At 38.9% G+C, this 25,415-nt stretch overlaps 1 protein-coding gene across 4 annotated transcripts in view; it reads left to right on the plus strand.

Annotated features, from left to right (window-relative positions):
• Window positions 1–25,415, plus strand: part of CARMIL1 (capping protein regulator and myosin 1 linker 1) — a 200,513-nt gene that overhangs the window by 119,744 nt on the left and 55,354 nt on the right. For all 4 annotated transcript variants that reach the window (XM_082322077.1, XM_082322078.1, XM_082322080.1 and 1 more), the window contains exons 17-24: window positions 2,564–2,633; window positions 6,943–7,024; window positions 8,384–8,483; window positions 8,571–8,625; window positions 14,269–14,441; window positions 16,734–16,802; window positions 21,264–21,357; window positions 23,537–23,635. In XM_082322077.1, the coding sequence (XP_082178203.1) occupies window positions 2,564–2,633; window positions 6,943–7,024; window positions 8,384–8,483; window positions 8,571–8,625; window positions 14,269–14,441; window positions 16,734–16,802; window positions 21,264–21,357; window positions 23,537–23,635 (742 nt within the window). The remainder of the gene's footprint in view (window positions 1–2,563; window positions 2,634–6,942; window positions 7,025–8,383; window positions 8,484–8,570; window positions 8,626–14,268; window positions 14,442–16,733; window positions 16,803–21,263; window positions 21,358–23,536; window positions 23,636–25,415) is intronic.

Genomic DNA, 25,415 nt, shown 5'->3' on the forward strand with positions numbered 1-25,415 from the left:
CTCACCTGAGTTTTTTCTTCAGTCTGAGCTGAGCGTATTTCACAACAGTACAGAGAACTACGATCTGCAGCACACCTTGCTTTCCCTCTCAAACTCTGTATGGCTTGACTAATACACTTGAAAAGCATCCTGTGGAAGTTAATCTGGTGTTAAAAGGACTGAGGATGTGCTATATCCTGGTGCAGCTGCCTAGCCTTTTGGTCTTAACTGTAAGAAATTACAAAACTTCTACAGAACAATCAAGATTATAGGATTTGTTAAAGACAAGAAGATGGAAACACCTTTTTTCAGACAGACTTATTTGTCATTGCCAAGATTGCAGTAGCACATGAGGGATGATTTCTAGAAGGAAAAATAAAAAAGATATAGAGTACGATAATAGTACTTCTCTGGCATCTTTGATCAGTGCATGTCAAAAAGCTTTTGACAACATGGGCCTTGGAACTCCTATGACAAAGGAGAAGTTACTAGTTTGTGCCCGTGAACCAGAGGTCACAGGGTTGGATGTGTGATTCAAGATCAAGCCTGCCTACAGAAAAAAATATAGGTAAAATGCAGATACCTGACACCCTGAGTCCCAGATTCCCCTGATTAATTGTTACTTGATTTCTTTCTTGTCAACTTCCTTTAGATCAACAGTTGTGGTATGTTTAATCGCATATGCTAACTCAATGAGTTTAAAGATACTGGTTAATCAGTGTACTCAGGGAGGGAGGTGAACTTGCTTGTAGAGTGATGGACCTGTTAATAAAGTCAAGCCTTTCAGAGAAGAGGTTTGCTAATAAAGCTGTACTGCGAGGATACCACATAGTGGGTGGAGAAAGGGTGCTTTTAGTTCTTGTACATAGTTAATATAGTTAATGTTCCATCACAGCTCGTTCCCCCCCCCCCCCCTTTAAACTGAGTGAAGCAGTTTATACTCTCTTTTCCTTGTTTAAGTGTATGCTGGCATTTTTCTTCATTTACAGACATTGCCAAAAGTTGTATTTTGATCTGTCAGTGCTATAACAAGACAAGTTTCTGATACGCTTCTCATGCAAATGCTAATTACAAGGCCAATTCTTGCATTCTGCATATACCACAGTTGACGAGACCTTTCCATGTATTGCCATGTGTTTGATTTAAACATAGTGGCTAAGTATAATTATAATATGTCTGCCTTCAGTGCCTTTGAATGCTGGTGATTTTTCATGACAAAGAAATGAAAAATCATGAGGTTTTCTTAGGATGAGTTTATAGGAAGGAGGTTAGGAAAAAAGCAAACCCTTTTTTCTTCCTGTGAAGAGAGTACATTTGAAGTAGCACTGTGCCTCTTTTTTAATCTGCATTTTTTAATGGTTGCACTGTATTTTTTAGGTTACCTCAAAATGTTTAGGAAGTTCTTTGCAAAGTTATCATCAGCCAGACTAACTTTGAATAAAAGCATGTTTGGGAAGGATATATAGACAAGGATCGTCTACAAATTTGTAAAAACTGTTGCAGAGCTTTCACATTTTTTTCAAAGTCTGCATATTAATAGCTTAAGAAGTAAATAAGCACAAGATATTTGCCTTTGTTAACAGTGAAGGTCTGATTAACATTTATACCTGCAGGGCAGATATAAATAGGTTTAAATGAAAACTTTCCCAAGGCGCACACATTTTAAATATAGCTTTTACACACAGCTTGCATAACAAGTGTATAGGCAAATGGCTCAGCAAAATGGATTGTTTTTTATCTGCATGCATCCGTAGTTTGGATTCTGTTAGCTTGCTTTTGGCTGAAGTGAAGTTTGGGGAGGAAGCCCTTCTGTTTCTCTGTTCAGTTACTAATCCAAAGCAGCATCTATTCTAAAGACACGAGAAGGTATACACAGATTGTGTTTGCTCCTTCTCTAAGACACATACTGTTGTGCTTTCTGATTTGACGGTATTAATACAAATGTGATATTAACGCTAACTTTTATATGTGGAAACAAACTTCTGTAAGGCTTTAAAGGTGGATTTAGGAAAATCATGATCAGTCGTTGCTACACTTCTCTGCCATTCTACCTAAAGACAAAGGATACCATTGTCTGGGAATATCACTTTGAAATCCGTAAATATTTATTGGGTTGCAGAAGTGGAGAATTGTGTGATACTTGAACACGATCCAGCGTTTGAGTGTTACAGGCACTGTGCCTGGCTGAAACGGCTGGCTGCACTGCATCTTGCATATATTAAACCCCCCATTTTTTCCTGAATTTTGTACAACAGAACACTCCTTTTGTAATCATTTGATGCTCTTTCAAAGCAAATGTTGAAGAAAATTTGTCTCTGATGAATGTTGATGCAGCATTAGCTTTACAGTTTCTTTATTAGCCTTGTATCCCTGCAGTTTCTGAAGCTGCTGGAGCGTTCTAAGTGTGGCAGGTTTGTGCTGCCATTGTCATTTAAGAAATAACTGCTCAGCTGGTGAGGTTTTGTTTTGAAATGGTTCTTCGCATTAAAGGTATATTAACCTGTGATCACTTAGATGATGATGATGATGTAAAGCTGCCTTTTTTTTTTCTTTTTTAAATGGTTCTAAAATTGATCTTTTTCAGAGCGCTTTTATTAGGCCTGGCTTGCAATCACAATCTGAAGGAGGTGTCTTTAGATCTCAGTAGCTGTGAGGTAAGGATTATTTATCAGGATGTGTTCAAAAGATGCAATGATGTGGCGTTAGAGTTCCCGTGAAATCCACTGGGTGAGATATTTTTCCTCTGTAGTCAAAAGTTGTGGGAAAGGTAGAACTCAGAGAAGCAGTTATGGTAAAAATCAGCTGCTGTGTGTTACAGCATCGTCCTAAATAATGAACACGGAGGTTCAAAGCACCTGCAGCACCTGATCGACGAAACCCTCCTTGCAGTGTAGCTGTTCTAGATACCGAGCCAGCGAGCTGTTTGCTGCTTGGCAGCTGCTGCTCCCTGGTGCTGTGACTACACAGGACCCTGCAGTAGGACTTTCCAAGGGGCCCGAATTGGAATGGGTCACAGGAAGCTGCACGCCCTGAAGGCATGTCTGTGGTTTGATTGTCTTCCTTCAAAACCACGGACATGTTTCCTCTTCTGCAGGTTTGCTTTTTAACCTTGGGAGAAATTCTGCTTTCCTAATCAATTAATCAATTCAGGCCAATAGGGAACTTTGGTAAAAGTTGATTGAAGCATGCCATTAACTTAAGAGGCACTGTGCAAATGGCTTTAAATATCTCAAGAATAAATAAAACCATTTATCTTCCCTCTTGCTTCTCTGTGCTTTGCTGTGCACTTTGTTTCTTGGGATTGTCCATAGTCTTGCAGCACGATACCTGCGTGGCTACAACTTATGAGAAAAGATCAGCCAAGACCCTGGGGAGCCAGTGAGGCAAAGTTACACTGAGAACTCTGTGGGCTTTTGCCAAAAACAACACGAACCAGCTTTGGCTCAGGCCTTCTGTAGCTGAGCGGCCACCTTTTCCTTTTTAAGCTGCAAAGAAAGCCTCTCACTTGTTAGGCAGATGTTTCCAAGTCCATTACCTGAGTATTAACTGTTCTGGAAGTGCCTTTCAAATGCAATGGTTTCCCTTTAAGTAGAAGGCATGCAATTTTGATGAACATGTTGAGGTGCAGTAGTCCTTGCCTTAGGTTCGTGGTCGATTGCTTTTGGAATGTGCATAGATTTACTTATGAAGAAAAAAAAAAATCATTGTGAATGCATTTCATAGTTTCTTTTGATATTTTATACTTTTTAAAAAATGGTATTACTTTGAAGAGCATTACATGTAAATTCCAAATAGAAAGCTTTCAAGTCAAGTACACATGCTTCTGACTTCTGAGTAGAGAGATCAGACGGATGATAATTTTTCTTTCAGATGGAGGAAGGAAAAGGGAGGAGTAATTAAAGTAACAAAAATTAAGTCCTGTAATCATAACCTTAAAAGAATAAATCAATAAAACACAAACATCAGTAATGAGAGTATAAATTAGCATGTAAATCAACAAAGGCTGACAGGAGTGAAAACATAAGCCTTTCATTAAATAACCCCCAGGATGGGATATGGAGGAGCCCTTCGAGGTGCGATTGGCACAGTTGGACACCAAAGCGCAAGTGTTATGGCCGATTCTCATGACAGAAAGGAATGAATCGTGCCCAACTCGTGGTGTTGCGTTCCCATGGCTGGTCCCTCCAAACTGACAGCACTTCCTTAGGTCCTTCCCTTAACATTTTTTCACATCACTGAGCTTTATTCATTCTCATGTGCTTTGGAAAGAAGAAGTTATGCTTCCACCAGCAGGGGAGTTGATGTGCCAGGAGCTGGGAGTACTCTCAGAGGGCCCAGCACCGCCCAGTCCTGCTCCACCTCTCCCTGACCCTCTGTGAGCTGGGCGAGCTGGTCAAGGTAATCTGCACCCAGACACAGAGCCCTGGGAAGCTCGGAGCCGGTGACCTGCACTACTCCCAGTTCCTGCAAGCACATGCTGTTAGGAGGCTATTAAGCTGATGCTTCAGCTTTGTCCTCCTCTTTCCTATATCAGGCAAGCTGTACTCAACTATGGAAGGATAAATCTCTCTATTCCTTCCCTCTCCCACTACTTTTCATTTGCTCTCATAATTTTCTGGTATATTAACTCCAAGCTTAATCATTTTATATTGCTTGTTTGTTTGTTTTTTATTATTTTTACTATGAAAATTACATTTTTATTTCTACCTGCTCAGCACTGATGTATTTCACTCTTTTCCCTTCTGCTTCCCTTAGCTTGGTCACTGTGTAAGTACCCTCCATGCTTTACCTTAATTGTTAAATCAGTAAGCAGCTTTGTTTGCCCTTCCCATATTGGTACCTCATAGCTTTGAACACGCTTGGCATTTTTAATTGTCGAAGGGTTGTTCCTCATTTTCTGAATAAGAGCTTGTTTTTCTAGTCTCAGAAGTATGTCATGTAGGAGATGTTGCAGAGGGTTTGTTTTGGGTTTTTTTTTTAGTATCACAGTCCACATTGACAAATAGCCCTTCAATTAATCTCTGCTTTTTTATACATATTATTTTAATACAGTTGCAATAAATTTTGATCCTAAAAGTCAAGTTGTTATTGTCACCCTCAGATTAAATAGGTAACACCATTTGTGCACATGAAATATTTCTGTGTTTAAGATTTTGAATATAGAGTTATTGGTAGAAGATTGAAAGCTGCTCCTGAAAAATTGTCCACTTCAGCCCTCAAAGTATATATAGCATAAGCATTTGGATTCTATTGTGAGTATAATTTTAGTGTATAGAACTTTGACCATACCGACAACCAATCCAAGACTGCATATAATCTGCCAGTTCCAGAGCATCTGCAATAATAGATGTGACACTGCAAAATGGTTGTCTTGCAGTGGGCCACGCTGAGAGAGCAGCACAGAGCAAAACTGAATGATTTTGGCATTCATACAGCAAATACTAAAAATGCTCTTCCAAAAATAAAGTTGAGTTAAAATTGCACCACTTCTGGCCCAAATACAGACTTTAATCTGACCACTTCTTGAGAGGATAGGGTGAAGGATGGGTAGCCTTCGTTTTATGCGGAAAAGTGCCTTACGTTCTGTGTCTCTTACACTTCCAGATGTGATTTATGGTTTAGATGTTGTCTTTGACCACCACTGTTCTTTAAACGCTCAGGCCAAGTTGTTGAGCTGCTTGTTAACCGATCACATATCTCAAACTTTCTAAAAAGTGCCAAATCAAGTCCATATTGAAAAATACTTTTGAAGGCATTTGCCATTCTGTAATTATAGCGTGGATAAAAGAGACTATTCACAGAAATATCAGCAGGTTGATTCAAGATATTTAGTCAAGTAAGTTGACTAAGTAAAATATTACTAATTTTTTATGCACAGGAGGTGAAAAGGCTATTTCATGTTTGAAAAAGCTTTCTGGTTTTTTGAAGCAAGGAAAGTGAAAACGGAAAATGCAAAAATAGAATTTTTGTAGAACTTTTCTCCTCTTTTGCTTAAGTCTTTTTCTGGGGGATGTTCATAAAGTGAAATGCACTTAATATAGTTTGTGTAGCTGTAAGCAATAAGAAAATGCTTTTGCTTCTTCAGAAAAAAATATGTTGCATTGTTTAATTCAGTAGCATTAGTAAATAAGTGTGTAAGTTTTAATAACTTCTTAATTTGATGTTTCCTCCTAGGCCATTTCATTGGTTTTTTTCATTAAATCCTGACATTTCTTTATATTCGTTTAATATTTCAGATTCATAATATCATAATTGATACTTTCCAGCTAGACATTTTTGTTATTGTTGCTGTTTTTTCTCGTTTATGCCTATTTTTAATTTAAGGATAAGGTAAATTACTGATTTCTCTTGTTTATGGTCTTTTGTGGCCATTGTACAATTGGATTATTTAAATTTTCTTTTCAGTGACAGGGAAACAATTTTTTTTTTTTTTTTTTTTTTTTTTTTAAATTTGCTACTCATCTTTGATCTGGGCACCCTAACATTGTGCTAAGAGCTGAAAGAAGATGCTCAGTATAAGCCTTGACTGTAGTGGAGTTCAGGGGTGACAGTGTTGCAGGCTTACAGGCTGGGCTAAGTTTATTTTTTTTTTTTTCCTCACTGGATGTTGGAAATGTCCTGGCCCTTTCACGCAGAGAACCCGCACCAAAGTCTTGCAGTCACTGCCTGGCACACAAGTGCTAAAGGATTCGTTGTGTCGGCCACCATTTAAATCTTTCCCTGATTTACCTGCTGAGCAGTAGTCTTAAGAGAAAGGAAAGAGTCCCTTTTCTCATTTATATGCAAATAGTGAGGACGAAGGATGAGAATAGTAAGAAAGTGTGCGTAGGTTGTCATGTTGATGTCTGTAACTTTTTCTGTTGCTGGTAGTGCCTTCTGTATTCACAAAGCTCCTACCACTGTTTGCTGTGTGATCTTGAAACCATAACTAGTTTGCAAAAATGGATGATGTTTTGTCTCTAGTTAAGATCGGGAGGTGCACAAGTCTTGGAAGGATGCATAGCAGAAATACACAATATCACCAGCCTAGATATTTCAGACAATGGTAAGTACACAGAACAGGAATGGAGGGTCACGCAAGTCCAGAGTCTGGGAAGCGCTTTTCCTTCCAGTTCCCAGTGTAATCAAGGATGGGCACTCTTGCTTTATGATTATTGACTGTATTGGTTATGGAAATGTTTCAGGCCAAGAACTCTTATTGCTATAAAGTATATAAGAAATGTTTATAGACAAACTGTACCCTCAGAAGTTTATGTTGTTTGAGATAGATGTAACACAGCAGAATAAATTGATGGCAGCAAGCATCATATTAGATCTAGAGGAAAGTGAGTTTAAGTACAAGAGGATGAGAAGCTAAATGAGAAATGAAAGTGTAGTGAAAGAAGAAAGGCAAAGATCAGATACAGAATGAAGCTGAGGTCGTGATACTGAAGAAACAAGAGAGGGAAATTCGGAGCAAACGGTCAACCAGCTTCAGGTCAGAGAAGGCCTGTTTGAGTCTTTGGAAAAGTCGTGGACTATTGCTGCTTTGGAGGCTCTGTGCATCCTAGCTGGGAATACCAGCTGGCTTCTCATCTTGCAAACTCAAATTGTAGATGTATGAAATGGAAGAATTCACCTGCTGTGTTTGCCCCTCTGACAGCCAAATGCAGAAGTATTTCAGGAAAAGATTCCCAGTACAGTTGAATGCCCAAGAAATGTGGGATGGATTGGCAAGTGGAAAGCTTTCGTTGCTACTGGCTCAGTCCAATTATGTAAACAGATTGATTGCTATAAATATAGATAGATATTTGACATCTGAATTGTCCTGTGGATCTGGATGCTAAGTCATTGTAATCTAACTAGTGGCCTCTTCAAATACACCACTAGTTTGGGAATACAATACTACAGCAAGTTGTTTTTCTTACTCAGGAGTAGAGTAAAATTTGGCTTGTTTTTCGCGTCATTTTATTCATAGCCTGTTATGTTAGCCTTTTTGCACTTGAAGGCGTTGAGACCTTGTTGGTACACAGCTCTACTAAGACTAAACTGTGGTTAGCATGGTCTCAAAATTCTCAAAGGTACTTTAAACTCTGCCTGACAATGCGAAGAACTGACTTTGGGTGGTTGGACTACAGATAAAGGACTATGTTTCTCTTCTGTGTTTTTGAGAGGTGCCTTCAATGGCTGATTAGAATGGAGATTTAAAGGGCTCGTTTTAGAGAAAGCATTTATTCTCATAGAAAAAACAGACGCAAAAAAGAGAAAAAGATTTAAAAATAGAAGAATGGAAGTTTTTCTAGAGCTCTTGGAAATTAATACACTGATATAGTTACTTGAATGAATATAGCATTAATAATTTGACCCTGTCTGGGTCTTTTGTGAAAATGTGTTTTAATTCTTAATCTGATCTGATTCTTTACAGGCCTAGAATCTGACCTCTCAACCCTTGTAGTCTGGCTTAGTAAAAACCGATCGATAAGACACTTGGCGTTAGGCAAAAACTTTAACAACATGAAATCCAAGTAAGGCTTTTCTTTCTTTTAAATACCAAGAGAATGGATGAGGAGAAGCTGCTGATTTCATCGTCTTCCTAACTTTTCTTCCCTCAGAAATCTCACTCCAGTACTTGATAATTTAGTTCAGATGATTCAAGACGAGGATTCAGTGAGTATCTTTCTGCCTACTATCATCATGTGTATTTGTACCCTCACAGCCTATTTCTGATAATTTTCTTCACTGTGTTAATTTGCTGTACAAGATTTGATCATGATCCTGCACAGACACATCCAATGTTTTGGTTTTTATTTTTTCAAATAGTAATTTGGTTTAGGTTCAGCATGTAGGTAAATGTTTCTTAGGATAGTCTTAGGATCTGTGCTTGTTGAAAAATATTCATTCTAAATAGGTGGATGTGCTTAACCCAGATGCTTTAGGTCTAAATTATAGAGCCCTGTAGGCACAAGTTTTCAAGACTTTTATGTCCTGATAGGAAATTACAATGGTAGTGTTCTCTGGATGGTGATACTCCTTCAATAACGGACTTTTTATTTTTCATTTTTTTAATTAATAGCATGTACTATTTCCTGATGAGCTGGTCTTGGGTATTAGCATTTCTTTTGCTTGACAAAATGCAAAATCACTGCAGTGATCTCCCAGAACTCCTTTCGCCTTCAAAAGATGCAAATATACTGTTCACTATGCTGTTCTTTACTTCTCCTAGTACATTAATTGCAGGAGCAATTTCATAAAACCCTTTCAGAGTGCCTTGCTGGGATTCTTGCCCACTTTCTTCATTTCCACCCTCTTTCCTCATTCTGAAAGACTTTTGTGGTTGGGTTTGTGTTCTTGCCTTCCTTGGCATCCTAGTTTTGGCTATAAGGGAATCTTAAAATGCTCCGTTACTCTCATGCTTGTCAGTCTTTATTCATCTCAGTCCTTTCTTTCTCCTTCATTCCCCATACAAGTAACAAGCAAGCTCTGCTTTCCTCATTCTCCAGAAATAGCTGACTGTAGACTTCAGTTGTCTAAACACCTGCTGTTCCTGTTTTCTTTATTGTCTTACCTCCAAGTTCACAGTCTCCACTCTAACTGCTTTCTTATTTTCTCCTCCTACCTGTGTCTGCACCCTGCAATTCAGTGGAGCAGTTTTTACTGGGATTTCTGACGTCTCCTGGCATACCAGGTCATTAGACCCGTATTCTGTGCTTATCTTTTCTTACTGCTCAGTTGTATTTGAAGTGATTTGTTAAACTAGTCCTCTCTCCTCCCTGTGTCCTCTTAATTGGGATTAGTGGTACTGTTTTTTTCTTGATTCTTTGCCTACCTCCTCGCCTTATTCTTTAAAACATGGGATGTCAGCGTGACACAGTGAAGTGCTGCATACGGATACCAGAGCTGGTTCTAATGGAGTTAGCACCTGTAATGAAAGCAGTAAGTCCTAATTTGCACAATTCAGATGGAGCATCGTGCTAAGAAGCGTATTGGTAGATCTCTGTATTACTTCTTGTGCCAAACGAGCCTTTTCATTTTGTGGTGTGTGACCACCTCCTCCTACTGTGTCTCTAAAGGGAACGGTGCAGGGCTGTCTTCCCCTTCTCTCCTCTTCCTTCCTGTTGATGCCATACTGAGGGGTGATATCATTTCATCAGATAGCACCTGCTTCTTCTCTTTGGACATTTTGTCTCTGTTCTGCCCTGTATCTCATGCTTCATCTTTCACAGCTATCCTGAAGACTGCTATGTCAAACCAGATTAATCACAAGCAGGTGTAATTTAGTATGTTTTTTCTCAATTTCCTTCATCCCTTTGCTCTATTGCAGGTGAACATTTCTTCCCACTTGGGCCATGTCCTACAACACCTCTTCAACACTCTATGTGTCATTTCAGTATCCAAACCATCTTCTCAAACATGCTGTTAGTTCTTTTTTCTATTTGTATGACTGTCCTGTTCATATTATCTGTTCACAAGGATAAAAATTCCAACTTTCACCTTATTGTCTCTATTAAGCATTACAACCTTATCTTTCCTGGCTTCTGTTTTTGAAGCTTCCAGGACAGAGAAAATGTAGTTGCTAGATTTTGGATGTATCATTCTCACAGCTCTCCCTCCCTTGCATCATCAGCTTCAACTTCTTGTGCTCCTTTTCTTTTCAGCCCATAAGCAATGTCAGCCGTCGTTCCACTTTTGCCTTTGCCACAATCCTGTGGTCAGATGTGCTCCTGTAATTCTTACTCACCATGTCTTTCCTGAGCTATAACCTACAGAACACGCTCTGTAGTCTCATCCTGTTTTCAAACAGTGTTACAATGAAATAATCCACCAAAAAGTTATTTTATTTAGGTACTTAAAATAACTGTCTCCTTCGTGTCATGCATTAACCTTTGGGGTACAGCATGTGATCCTGTTGGTGTTAAACTGTCTGTTCTCTCCCTATGTTCTTTTCTCTTGTTAATTCTCTTCAGTGAAGGAATCGTGTTTGGTTGTGTTTCATCAGGTGCTAAAATCAATCTGAAGCATCTCCTAGCAGCTAAAGAGTTGAGGACGTAGACTCTGTAGCACCATGGGAAAAGCATGTGTTGCAGATAGCTGGATGGTCCTCACTCTACCTTGAGATAGTGCAATGCTTTGAAAATTATTTTACGTTTCTAATTATTTTGGTTTGGTGTTGAATCCTAAATGGGGTGGTCCTTGTTCTGCCATTACCATGCATTTACTGCCACAGGACATTAAAAGAAAGGGTGGAATTGGAGAGACCAGGGTGTGATGTTGCCCAGAGCATACTGCTTGAGCAGTATTGCCTGCAGGCTGGTGCAGTTTGGGGACCGTGCGTTATCTGCGTGGAAAGCTGAAGCAAGAGGCTTTAATCTAAAACAGTCATCTGCCAAATGCTTCTTCATGTATTTATACACACTTTAAATAGATCTGTTGCTGTGTTAATATGAGTCATAAGTAAAATGATTTAAACAATCAATAGTTTAGTTTTATGGCTGTAAAAATACAGCTAAACGCAAATGTAATTCTACACAATTTAAAAGCAGTAGTGGTAACCTAAAGAGCAAAATTTCCCAAGTGTTTAATATAGACAAGAATATAATATTTAGATTTGTTTTTTGGCTTTGTTTTGTTTTGGTTTTTTTTCTCTTTTTAAGTAGATGCTGTACTGTGCAGGCTATAATAACGTATTCTTATTAGTATTGCAGGAAGCGTCTGAAGCTGTATGCTTACTGTGCCATTTCTTTTTTTCTTGCAAAAATAGATGTTACACTGCAGGTACAGTGTGCCATTCCTCAGAGTGGTAGTCAGTCCTGTGTAGGTGCAGAGAATTACTACAGCACTGAATATCTTTTAGTTCTTAGTTCAGTGTTTGTTGCAGAATTGGCCTTTTGAGGGTTTTTACAGCATTTTTGTTTGTAGGAGAATAAATTTAGCTTGATTTAATTCTTGAATGTTTTCCAGCAGGAGTATGACAAGATCAATGAATACAATCATACGATTTCTAATTCTGTTCTTTACTTTAAGAATTCCTCTTCCTTAATAAGATTGTGTTAAGACATCATCATAGTATTGGCAAAGTATCTGTTTTCTGCAGCAGGGATGCTGAAGTGGTTGTCAGACTTCTGTTTTCTCAATATCCAGCTAAAACTATTAAGTTGTTAAAAGAAGTAAATGTTTGTAGGCTATGTAGAGTATTGCCCCTGTTTGTGGGGGATTTAGTTTTGGTGGGGGTTTTTTGTTGTTGGTTGTTTTTTTTAATGTAATGGTCAGATAATTTAATGAATATTTAGCAGCCTGTATGTTTAATCCTACAGAGGTACATTCTGATTGTAGTTTGCATTCGGGGCACCAAGTGAGTCCAGAGGTTTTTGCTTCTTGCTCATTGCGTAAATGATAAGGGTAGCTGTGCAAGAAAACTAGCAGTTCATCCACTTCAAAGACACTGCTAATATAGCAGGTGTTTACTGTGCTATAGGCATAGTTTGTACGTGGTCCTAATGATGTATAGGTGTCAATCCTTGCAGAACACAGTGCAGAAGCGTTTTCAGTCATATACTGTTTTGTCAGAGTATTGGAATGCAAGAGGTGAGAAATCCTTTCCTGGGAGGATATCTGGTATTTAGAAAAATTGGTATGTGGGAGGGAGCACTTCCAGCTAAGTTACTTGAATGACCCTTTCTAAAGTGACACATGAGAAACAGAAGAAACTTCACTTTCACAAGTTTATTGGTGATTTCTGTCCGAGTGCTGCGCGATGCTGCTTTTCTATGAATCTGTCGCAGGAGGTCTTCTCAAACTTGCACCAAGAGCTCTAAATGCCATTCTGATGCAATGCTAATATTCTTCAGGGTACATAATGTAATAAAACAGGGAAACACAGACAGATTAAGGGCATTAACATAGCAATTTAATAACTTCCATTTAAAATAAAACCAGCATGTGGCTTGTGTTACTGTTAGACTTTTTAATTACAAACCTGCTGTGCCTCCAAATTTTTATGCATTTCCTCATTTATAAGTGCATTTCTTATCGTTGCAAGCTTTTTGGTTATCACTGTAATCCAGTGGTTTCTGGAGGCTAGAGTCCCAACATATAGCAGGTACCATGCAAGCGTCTTGGACCCTGGAAGGTGTGCGTAGTTTGGTTGGTTTATTTGTATTAATCTGAGCTTTAAGCATCTAATGTAGGTGCCATGGTTCATCTTTACAAGGTTTAGATTTTCACATACTGGCAATTTGGAGATTTTAGGCTCCTAAAATTCATCATCCAACACATGCCTAAGTGACAATACATTCCTCTGTATGAACTCACGCTTGAGCAAGGGAAATGTTTTGTGGAGTTCTCATACATCAGCAAAGACAAATTTAAGTTTTAGCAGCTGTAATACCTCTGCAAGGCATGGCGATGGATAGACTGTAGTTCTTGAACTCCTGCCATTGAGTGTTGGGACACTGAGAATGGAGGGAATGCAGGCATTTTAAAAATATTTTTTCTTAAGACTTAGAGTGTGACTTGCAGGAGCCCAGTAAAGTAGTTTCAGCTTAATATAGTATATTAAAAAAAGAAAAAAATTACAAAAAGGTATTGCAGTCACAGGTGTCAGAACACCACTGTGAATAATATCCATTGACTCACTCATTTTAATAGATACTCTTCTTACTGTTTTTAATTTCAGACCTGCTACAGTTTTCTGTCTCTTTCCTCCCCAATGTCCATGCCCTTAGTTGAAGGAGCAGATATGCAAAATCACTCCTAAAGTTGAAGTAACAATCATAAAACAGTTTAAAGGAATTGTTTTTGTTTTAACAGTGTCTCAGATCCTAATTTGCCCTTGGATAAAGCTCTCAATCTGAGGGAGTGGAGGGGAGTGCTAGATTTTTTATTTCTCACTGACAGGGAAGCATGCTGGTTAAGCAAAACCCACTGGACACTAGAGGTTGTCTTGCGAAGCTGGTTGTTGCTATCTTGCCTCTTTTCAGGTTCCTGCTGTATTCTGTACTTAATAGAACACGGGAAACTAGAGGCACTATCACTTAAAAATGGGGTTTTTTCCAAGGGGGGGTGGGTGTGGGTGTGGGTGTGTGGGGGTGTGTGTGGGGGTGTGTGTGTGGGTGTGTGTGAGACACCTGTGCTGGAAGTTGTTGAGTCCCAGTTTATCACGTGTTGTAGGATCTGCAGCAAACACAGAAATAACTCTTTGATGCTTACTGCTGTCTCCAACAGTTTAGGGAACTTGTTATTTCTTTTGGCTGATGTTTGAAGAATGAGTGCATTATCAGTTGCTGTTATCAGTGCCTTTTCTGTGCTCCACAGCCTCTGCAGTCATTGTCCCTCGCAGATTCCAAGCTGAAGACTGAGGTCACCATCATTATTAATGCCTTGGGCAGCAATACTTCTCTTACAAAAGTGGATATTAGTGGAAATGCCATGGGAGATATGGGAGCAAAGATGCTGGCAAAAGCCCTACAGATAAACACCAAGCTCAGGTAAGGGAAACATATTTGCAGCAAAAGATAGAATGGCTTAATAATACTGAAGTTGTTGGCTTATTCTCAAGATGTTTCTCTTCAGAACCCTTCTAGGTACAGCCACTTTATAGTGTCTCCATTTGGAAACATTCTCATTCTTTTTTCTTAAACAAACAAACAAACAAGAGAAGCAAATTGTCTCTGCAAAAACATTTCCATAACTGAAACTGGAGAAAATTACATTTTCTAAATTTAAACAGAAAGACCTCTTGTTGGAACAAGAGAGCTCTAAATTTCCTAGAGTCATAGGAAAAAAAAAAAACCAACTTGTTATAGAGCTCTGGATCTCATCTAATCCAATTTCCTTCTTAAAGCAGGGCCAACTTTAAAGCTATATGAGGCTGCTCAGGGCCTTGTCCAGGCAGGTTTTGAAGATCTCCAAGCACAGGGATTCCACAGTGTCTCTGGGAACCCTGTTCTGGTGCTTAGACACTCGCTTCTGTTCTGCTCTCACTTTTCTGCTGCAGGCCTTCCCAGCAGAGAAAATTCTGGTACTTGGTTGGGAAACTAAAGTAAATTATTCTTTGTCTTCTGGAGTATCAGTTTGTAGGAGAACTAAGAGCATGTGGAATTCAGAATGGGTAGCAGCATGGACCATCCCTCCTTCCCCTCTCCCCTGCCTACAGCGCTGACAGACTTTGGCATCTCTTCTCTGCAACTTCATCTGCCTGACAACTTCACTGCTTTTTAGCACATGTCTGGCACTGATGGCTTGAGAGTATCACTTTTTTTCTGTCCAGCATGTGATTAGCAAACAGTAAAACCTTCAATCAGCATGAATCTGGATGGGGACCTATAAATATGTCGCCATCATCAGGAAAGCTAATCCTCACTTCTCCTTTTGTCAGACTGTGCAGATGAACCTTCCTCAGTGCATTGTCTGTGTGAAGAGACCACTTTGTGCCTGGTCTCCAAGAGTTTGTTCCCTGGAGGATAAGAAATTCCCCAGAACGGTCCTGGCTGTTTTGTTCAGAAGCAAGGATCCTGTTCTTTGCATTGCTATGCCCAAACTGAATATTGAAAATATCAAGAAAACACTGGAGAGGGGGTTTAGGTTTATTGAATGTATTAACCTGAAATGACCACAGTACCTGAAGAAATAAAGTCTTGATGGCTTTCAGGATGGCAGACTGAAATGTTCCACAGTACACTGAATGTCACAGTTGACATAATGTCACCACAGTCTGTGGTGTGATTACAAACTGAATAATGCAATGGTAACTGGCTCGGCTTAAAAGGTTATCAAATCACATCTGGGTAGAAATACAAACACACTTTCCAATGTCAAAAATATCCAAGATTTGACACTAAGCATATCTGATCTTTGCAGAGTGGGTATAGAATCTCTCTTCCTGTCTTCCTTACCTCCATCTTTCCATCTAAAAACCAAAGGGATAATTCTGCACCAGGAGAAGGGTGTCAGTACCTGTGAAACCCTACCATATATCTTTTTTTTTTTTTTAAGACCAGAAATTTTTGTTTGGTTTTGTGCCTTTTTTTTAAGAACAGCTACAACTAGTGCTCTTGCACAAGCAGGATTTATGTGCTTGACTGTCTCTTATGACTACTAATGAGATCTTTGAGCATATGTTCGCAAATTGCCAGGCAGTCTGCTTGAGTGGTCTAAATTGGGGGAGGAGGGGGAAGGCGTTTGATCACTCTTATCACTATTGTGCATTCAAAAGAGCTGCAATTTATACACCTAACCTAATGGCTTATACTGGCAGCTAGTTATGTTGCATGTGGAATCATAGGAACTGTGTGATGAGCTAGTACAGGATTGAATATACAATAGCTTGCAAATTCTGACCACCAATCAGCATGAATTTTTTGAAATACCTTTTTCTATAACTGTAGCCATATAGCCTATGTAGAACAAAGATTGATCACTTACTGAAATTTTCTTCTTTTTCTGCAAAGCAGACATTTGAACTTGATTTTTGATGCTATTCCTGGAAAAAGCTGGAATTTTATCTCCAAATCTTTCTATTAACTGCATTTTAGAAAAGTTATGTTTTTATGTTAATGATAGAAAATATAGTACAGAGTCCCTTTTAAAGAAAGGGAAACTGAATTTTCTAGTATCTTTGTCCCTAGCTTCTGTCATTTCAAGGTTTTTAAAATGTTGCCTTCCACTGTACAATTTTGAACATACAGCACTGTGTTATTTCAATATGCAAAGTTTCAATATAGATTTATTCCATGGTTCTTGTTTAATTTTTTTTTTCTGTTCCCCCCCCCACCTCTCAGAACTGTAATATGGGACAAGAATAACATCACTGCGCAGGGCTTCCAGGACATAGCTGTGGCACTGGAAAAGTAAGTTCTCAAGCAACTGAATGACTGATGAAGAGGCCAAGACTTAGATCCTGAAAGATCTGAGCAGCTGCAGTTCTCACTGCAGTCAGTATGATTTGAAGATGCTGAGTGCTCTCAATTTTAAGCGTCAGGGTGCTTAATGTAAAGGAAAATGTATGACTTCACATCCTTCAAAAGGATGGGAAAAGGCTCTGTGGCTCTTTCATCCATACTCTGCTATCAGCATTAAGGCCATTGAGTTCTGCTGTTAGCATTAAAATTCTGAATTTGAGAATATTTTCCCTTTTCTTCATTCTCTTGTGTTGATAGCATGCAGAAATTCTATTCTAGTCAGTGAATGAAGCTGTATATAATAACAGAAAATTACTGAAGCATGCCTTTTTGGTCTGACTTTTTTTTCTTTGCCCCAGCAAGTTGAAACTAATAGTGATGATCTCAGGAACTGCAGTTGTTCATCGTAATCGCTGTGGTCTGGGTCATTTTGCTTCCCTGAGCTTACTCACAGTTGCAGCCGTTACCAGCGATAGATGCTAAATGACTTTCATCTCTCTCCGTCTCCATCACATTTCTTTATATGTTATTACTACTATTCCTAAGAGAGAAAAATTACAGATTTAAATTAAGTAGCAGTTGCAGTTGTTTCACGTCATTAAATCCCTCAGAGAGGAACAAAGCCTCTCTTTAGAAGGTGAAGGTAACGTACAATTGCTAGTTTCTAGACAAGATGTCTTGCAAAACTGTATAACTGCTTAGGGGAGCATCTTAACCCTTGGAGGGGTCATGAGGCTAGAGCTTATAAAGTTACTTGTTTCATGAAACTGTTGTAGTTTATATACTTGGTTTCAAAATGAATTCAGTTGCACTGATGGGGAAAATTATATAAATGATGTATAATTAAGCAAATCATCTTGGAGTGATTCTGTTGGTAGTAGTGAATAATAATTTGCAAAGGTTATTTGTCAGCTTGTAGACATTTCTCCTTTAGAGAGCAATAACATGTACATTCATGAGAAAGTCTGGTAGAAAAGAAAATATGCTTATTTTCTGGTTAGCATCAACTTTACTTTTCTGTTCTGAAGTGCTTGGGTAAGTAAATAGAAAGGAGGGGGAAATCCTAAGGCAAAGGCAAATCATCTAAGCAGAAAAAAAAGAAATGGTACAGGTAATTGTGTGACATTGCACTTTGTTTAGGCGACATCTCATTTATTTAGCTTGGAAGCTGAGGTCATTTTATGTCTCTTCTAACATTTTAGAATTGTTAAAACCATTGGTAATATCACAAACTAAGCCACAAGCAACAAAGGTTTAAACTTGCAAGAGACCCACTGTCAATATTGGCTGAAAACAATTAGCCTTTAAACAATCCACCTCAAAGACATATTGAGAACATCCATATGTTTCCTAAAAATACATGAAACCATCAGTATTCTGTAGGAAAGAATTGTTGCTCAAAATGGAATGAAATATTCTGAAGATGCTTGGGGGTGGGTTGTGTGTGTTGTTTTGATTTTGTTCTTAAGAAAAATAGTCATATAGTAAACCACAAAAAAGAAGAAAGCTAGACTTTTGTAGTATGATGAGGAGGCTGAGGAGAATTGGGAGGGATCATAACAGACTTTAAAACAGGCTGAAGTAATCTGAAGATTGTTTTTTCCCCTCCTCCCAGCTTTTCTTAATCTGCTTAAAGTTGTGGGAAAATGTTGTTCCTGCAAGGGAATTTCGGGAGCTTGGCTGTTGGCAGAGTTGCCCCAAGGGTGTCCCAGCCAGCCGACGTGAGATGCTGAGAGGATCTTCTGTAGAGTCCGGTACAGGTGTCAGTTCAGGAGAGCATTTGAGAACAGTGGGCATCCTGGTCAGCCCAGACGTTAAACAAGTTTTTGTATCTCAGTGATTTTGATATGAAAGTAAGCGCGTGCTTGTGTGCTTTGCAGCCTAGAGCCCACTCTGTTGTAGAACTGTACAGTATTGCCCCATATTCATTTCAAGAAGATTTTTTTTTTTTTTCCCCCTGTATGGATAGATGGAAGAAATAGCGCAGGTTCTAAAATCTGATGGGAAATACTGGGATTTGTTAGAGACATTTGCAGTGACATGAAATTCACACACCCAAGCCTGCAAAACAGATGATCTCTTACTGTTTTTAAAAAAAACAGGCAGTAAAATCATTGCTCTGCAGCAGAGAGTGTATGTCATGAATGGCGCACGGGAATACTACAAGGGAAATAACACGTGATGAAACATAGGGCTGTTGTCACACATGTCGTATGTAGAGGGAGAGACAGGAGGTTTTTGAGACATCCTTTCCAGTCTCTGAGCACCACTCTGAAATTTAACATCCTTTAAATGTAAGTCTTTTCCTGAGAGTATTAATGTGTTATGAAATTACTGGATTATTGAGTAGGTAGAGAAAGGTACTCCATTACAAGAGACAAGTGGAGTGTTAATAAAAAGAAGAATGGAGGAATATTTTGGACTTCAAAGGAAACGGAGAAAAATGAAGTGTGAAGATAAATGTTGCTCTGATGATCAAAGTTGAAAAGCGAGCTTTAATTTCTTGATTTTTTTTTGCCCCTAAGAGCTGGTTAATTCTTAGATGAAAATAAAGTAGCATTCTGATACAATGCTGTCTGTCTGGAAGGAAACCAAGCACAGAGCCTTCCTTAGGGTAATGGTCTTTAAAGTTCTGCCTCTGTGACTGTGTGTCCATGAAATCTCCTTGCTTTTCGTTTTCCCGCCTTCCTCCGTGTGTGTGTGTCTGTTTGTGTGTGAGGGAGGGTGCACTAAGCCTTTGACTAAATTGAATTTAGCATATAATTACTAGCATGAGAGCTGGCAATTATAGATTTCAATGAATGTGATGTATTAAATGACAAACAGCTGCAGAGATCCTTGGAAATCTACCCTTGTTTCTTTTTAACTAAATAAATACCTCACCTGCCAGGTAGTAGTCAGGCAATCAGCAAGTTCTGAGATTATTATCTGTCTTTGAGCTCGTATCTTTGACATTTAAAAATTGTCCCCATGCTGGTGGACAGCCAGTTATTCACTGTTTAGTATTACGTGAGGACACATAACAGGGCCTGTATAGTAGGCTCAGTACTTTTGAAAGGTAAGACAACTAGAAAGAAAAGTTAATTTTCTGGCTGTGATACAGTAGGCAGTTGGACACTGTGGAAGGACAGGGACCTTGCTGACTCCACGTGAGTAACTGCCTGCCACTGACAGCTATATATCGCCATGTTTACATTGGGAAAGAAACGTAGAAGTCTTCCATTATCATTTAAGGTAAAACGTTGGGTAATATCAATGAGGAATCAGTGTGTTTGGCAGTTCAAAAGACCGCTGTCCTTCAGAGAGCGATGTTTCATGTGGCTAAGCAACTGGCGGGAGAGGAAGTGAAAGGACCTTGGAATTTCACAGTAGTTAAGGTGTCTGCTGTTGGAATTAGTGCATTTAGCAAGGGATGGGTCCATTGAAGTCAACAGAGTTGACTCGATTGAAATTTGTCAATTTTGAAGTGCTCAAAAATAGATGGTTCTGACCATAGTCATGTAGCTTTGGATGGAATAGGAACAGACGGTTAGTGGGACGTTTGCAGACAGCCGAAGGAGGAGGGAGAGATGTTTGCAGGAAATTAAAGCTAAATGAAAACAGGAAGAATAATTTCCTTTCCAGGTTTTAAGAACCTGCTGCTCTTTTCATTTTCATTTATTCAAATCTGAAGGTGTGTGGACATACCACTGCATGTAGCATTTTAGGTTTAACTGTGTCATGCTAGCCAATTTATATTCTCAGAGTTTAAATACAATTTTGACTCAAGACCAAAACCCTATCTTTGTTCTCATATCACAGCAGATGGACAAAGCTACGGAAATATTTTGCAAACAAATAAGTAAAATGCAGGGAGCAATTGTTTGCATAAAGCAATGTAGAGATGCTACACTTGTTTTGTCAGCTTTTATTAAAAATTCAGCAAGTGTCTTCAAATTGTTGTAAACACAAGAAGTTATTAAATAGTAAATTTTCGAAACTCAATCTCTTAGTCGCTATCTATCTGTTCCTGAGTATTTCCATTTAGACTTAGATCTGATAGAATTGCCAGCAGGCACTGACACTCCCTGTTCTGTTTTGATATAGGAAAGAGTAATCCAACCTTCTGCGCAAAGGTACAGGGGACAGCTAGGCCTTTAATTGACAGCCACTGGGCACTGGCCCCTTAACTGCATTTTTTGCTTTTCAAAACCTCTGCCTCTATCTAGTGGAAAAGAACAATTAGGAGCAAAAAGGAGCATGCATGTCTCCTGTTAGTCCAGTTACAAATGTGAAAAATATATTCTTAATACCTTCCACAGACGAGCTAGATGCATCTTATTTCTCCCTTCTAGTTTATTCTTCATAAAGAGACACAGTAATTAGGTTAACTTTTAGTATTAAAAAATATTTTCTTTTATTTTTCTTTAGGAACTATACCTTGAGATTCATGCCTATACCGATGAATGATGCTTCCCAAGCACTGAAAACAAACCCTGAGAAAACAGAAGAGGCACTGCAAAAGGTATTGCATATACCACCAACGTACAGAAATAAAACCACTAAAAAAAAAGTAATAATTTTAAGTGACTGTGATTTCATGCTTGGCTGAGTAAGAATTCTAGGCTAGATTCATGGATTGTTTGATTTGCATGGACATATACGTGGTAATGAAGTGCTGCAAGAGCATGTAAGGCTTTTTATTCCAAAAAATGGTTGGAGTGAAGGATGATGGAATGCAATGGTGTAGTCCCAAAAAGTCGTAACTATGTGTGTATTTCCATGTGCATAGAATTATTAGTATGCATTTTTTATTTTGGCATAAAAAGCGCAGTCACTGCTGTACAAGACAAAGGATGCTCTTTAATTTGGGGAAGGATAAAAACATTTACTGCCTGTGTTTTATATTGTACATATAAAATTCACACACTATGTTGCCCTAAATAAACAACTGCACCAACATGTTCTTTTGGATGAAGAGGTGTTGACAGTATTTGTAGCTGTTCCACTTGCATGAGTTATAAAACTCCCAGCTGAGTTTTAATATAGTAAATCTTGTGAGCTCCAAATGAGCCTCGTGCTCAATCAGAAAGCATACAGTTCACATCTCTTTAATGAGTAGTTTTCCTTCAGCCAGGGTAAGGTCATAAAAACCTTGTAAATAGTTCTTACAGATAACTGTGATTAAAAAGCAAATGTCTATGATCCTTATTAGTAAAGAAAATTTCAGTAAAATGATTCTCACAGGGAAAAGTGCTGGTAGTTAGTGCCTTTTTCTTTGATGCATGAAAATAATCTAAATTCTGCTTTAAAAAATATGAATCATGGGGGATGGACATATTTCTTACATCTTGTTTAATGCAATTGTAGATAGGTTCATATCTGGAATGATAGATGCATCTCTGAAAAAAATATCGTGAAGCTTCTGGCCATGGGGATTTAAATTCTATGTGTTAATTAGGCATTATGTACAAAGAGCATTTTTTTTTTTTATTCATTTCAAAGTTGCTAAAACTGTTTGGCCCCAAGTTTGTTTTAACATGTGTGGTTCAGGCTTTCTTTACACAACATGAGGATGTTCCCTCCAAAAAAAAAGGTAAGAGTCTCTGGAACGTTGCTGTGAACGCAGCCAATTCCATGCATGCAGGAATGCCTGCCTGCATGGACTGAGCTGTCGTGCCTGGTGCAGGGACACATGAAGTGACTGATGTCTCAGGAGGGTCCGTAAGCTTCAGCACAGCACAGCTTGAGTACAGTGGCCCTGGTCCAGCACCAGATGGACATAGTAGCTAACCCCCCGAGCTCCGGTATCTTTGCAGCACGCTTTGCCCAGTATGGGCAAACTGGATAAACCCTACATTACTGTGGGGTGTGGTCAGACCGTTCCAGTTCTTGCTGCTGATGCAGGTTTAGAGGTGACCATCAGTCCCTGTTAGTCTCTGCCTCACAATCTGCTGGCCACTCCACCCATCCTTTTCCCCTCTCTTCCTTTCAGACGGGATCCATCACCTTTGATGAACTGTAAACAGTTTACTAGTAGGGTTTTTTCACTTGACTTTTCAATAGAGCCAAATTAGGGGGCTGACAGTAGCTGTTTTAGCTGGCTGACGGTAGGTGTTTACTGCTGGTGACAGTTGTGGTGGGCTGTGACCAGCATCTGTTGGTAGGAATCACATGTCTTTGAAGAGCACTTAGGTACTGCTTAGCCTTAAGTAACTTTTGAACTGAGGCTCCTCTATCAGTTAGGCACTTCTAGATATTTTATCTTCTCTTCAGACCATACTGCTATTTAAATCTTTGTCTTTGCAGCAGGACGAATGCATATAAAAGAAATTAATTGACTATGTTGTGTCATCGTGGTCTCTACAACAACGCTTTATGGACAGAGTCCCTTCAAATATTTCTCAAACCTGGATCTACTCCTTTGTCAGCGTAACTTACTAAATTGTTCAAAATAGAAGACTAATTCAGAAAACACAGGCAAAAGTACAGTGTTTAATCATGTTGCACTAGTTTGTGAGTGAATGAATATTTGCCAATGTAATTATTAAGCATTGAGACACACAGAATAAGGTTTGTGGATAACAAACAAATACTTAGGAAGTTTTTCCTGTCAGTCCCCATTTCTGATAAGACAGCAAAATTGAAAGCAAATTACAACGTGGAGAGTCAAATCAGTTTCCTAATCTGGCTTTGTTTTTTAGATAGAAAACTACTTGCTTCGTAATCATGAGACCAGGAAGTACCTACAGGAGCAAGCGTACCGGCTGCAGCAAGGCATTGTCACTAGTACCACTCAGCAGGTGAGAACTTGTTCCTTACCGGTACTTCTCGACGTCTAAAATCTGCCTGGGGACAGAGTTCTCCCTCGTCCTGTCAGAGTAGCGTAAAGCAAGATGTACCTCGTGGGTGATACTTCGTTTCCCAAGAAATAATAATCATCAGTGATAATATTTTTGGAAGGAAAAAAAGCTTTTGTGAGAGGGAGGTCTTATGTATAGTAGTGCTGTATAGAGAAAGACCCGAGCTATTTCTGAGTGAGCTACTGTTGGAACCAGCAACAGTTTAGTTCATTCGTGCTCAGGAGTCTGACTCTTCAGCAGGCTCTCATCAGTGTGACAAGCATCATCACAAGGCTGTGCCAGTTCTGGTGTCCGAGTCAGTTCCAGTCTCTCTGCCTAGCACTGAGCAACCACGTAAACATGCCCTTAGGTACCACCAGAGCAAATAACCTTAGGAAGTAAGTCATCGTGTACTTTATACCTTCGGAACCGTGGGTATCGTAGGAAGCTTTACTTAGAGGGAGGGAGGAAAGGCAGGTAGAAGTCTTCCATGCTATTTATAGTCTGGACAGCTGAAAAGGCTTCCTGTCTAACACAGCCCAAAATATTGCTTGAAGCTGGGAAGCTTTTGTGTTTTGTCAGCCACTACCAGGTTTCCTAAATGCCACGTTGTTCTGGTTTTTTTTGTTTGCCTTTTTTTTTTTTTTTTTTTCCTTTCTCTTGAGAGGTCTACAAGCATTTTCTGTGGTAGCTTACCATTCTCTCTGTTCTAGTGCATTTCTTGCCAGTACCCCTCAGGGCTGTTTTCAGCTCCAGTACACCACTGAAGCAAGGTGGTGTAAGCAGAATAAAACTTGTCATGGCCTTTGTTTTAAATATGCTTCCATGTTTGTTTGCATCTGTTGTGTTCCCATGCAAATGGGAGACTCTAGCAAACAGGAGAAGGAATATCTGTTTTGCTGTTTGGCTGAGTCAATGAAATTTCTCAATGTTGTCTGCATTATTTTTTTTGGTGAATCTTAATTCAAAGTGGCCTTTTTCTACCTGTATTGTTGTATTGGGACAAAGTTTTATTACTAGAACCTGAAATTATACTCTGACCTCTTGACAGAGAAAATGGTACGTGGAGATGTACTGGCACTAAAAACTGCAAGAGCGGCATCACTTTATTTTATTTTAGTGATTTTTCTGTTCCAATGCCACCTTTTTTTCCCAAGTTCATAATCTCCATATGAATTAAGTTTAGATCTTTTTATAGCTTGGTTGTACTTTTCTCCAACAACCACACACACATCAAGTTTCAGTAAATGTAATTTATTGTTATTTTGAAAGTAGATTAAAATTACTTATTTCTATATTAAAGTGTGTACAACAAGGATGGATTTTAAAAACAGTTTTAAAAAAGAGCTGGAAAACATTCTCTAGTTAGTATGGTGGAATTGCATTATTATTCCCAGAGTGTATTTTTTTTTTTTTTTAGTCCAGATGTCCCAATGAGACTTTCCACTGTCTAATAATTAATTAGCTTTTTGTACTTATACAAAAAAACCCCACCCAAAACCCTTTGAAGAGGAAGAGTCATGTGGAGTAGAAAAAGAGCATGCTGTGAAATTATTTTAGTTCTCGTTGCTAATAATACAAGATGCTAGAACTCTAGACTTTGTGATGATGACATGTGCACTCAGATGTTGCTTCAAAATGTCAAATAGCCAGTTCTAATGAATGCTATGTGGGCTGATAAAGACTTTTAACTGTTATATCTCCCTGCCCTGTATATCTTAATCAAAACTGACTATATGTC

Source organism: Platalea leucorodia (assembly GCF_965183815.1).
Source record: "Platalea leucorodia genome assembly, chromosome: 1".
In the NCBI taxonomy this organism is placed as follows: Eukaryota; Metazoa; Chordata; class Aves; order Pelecaniformes; family Threskiornithidae; genus Platalea; species Platalea leucorodia.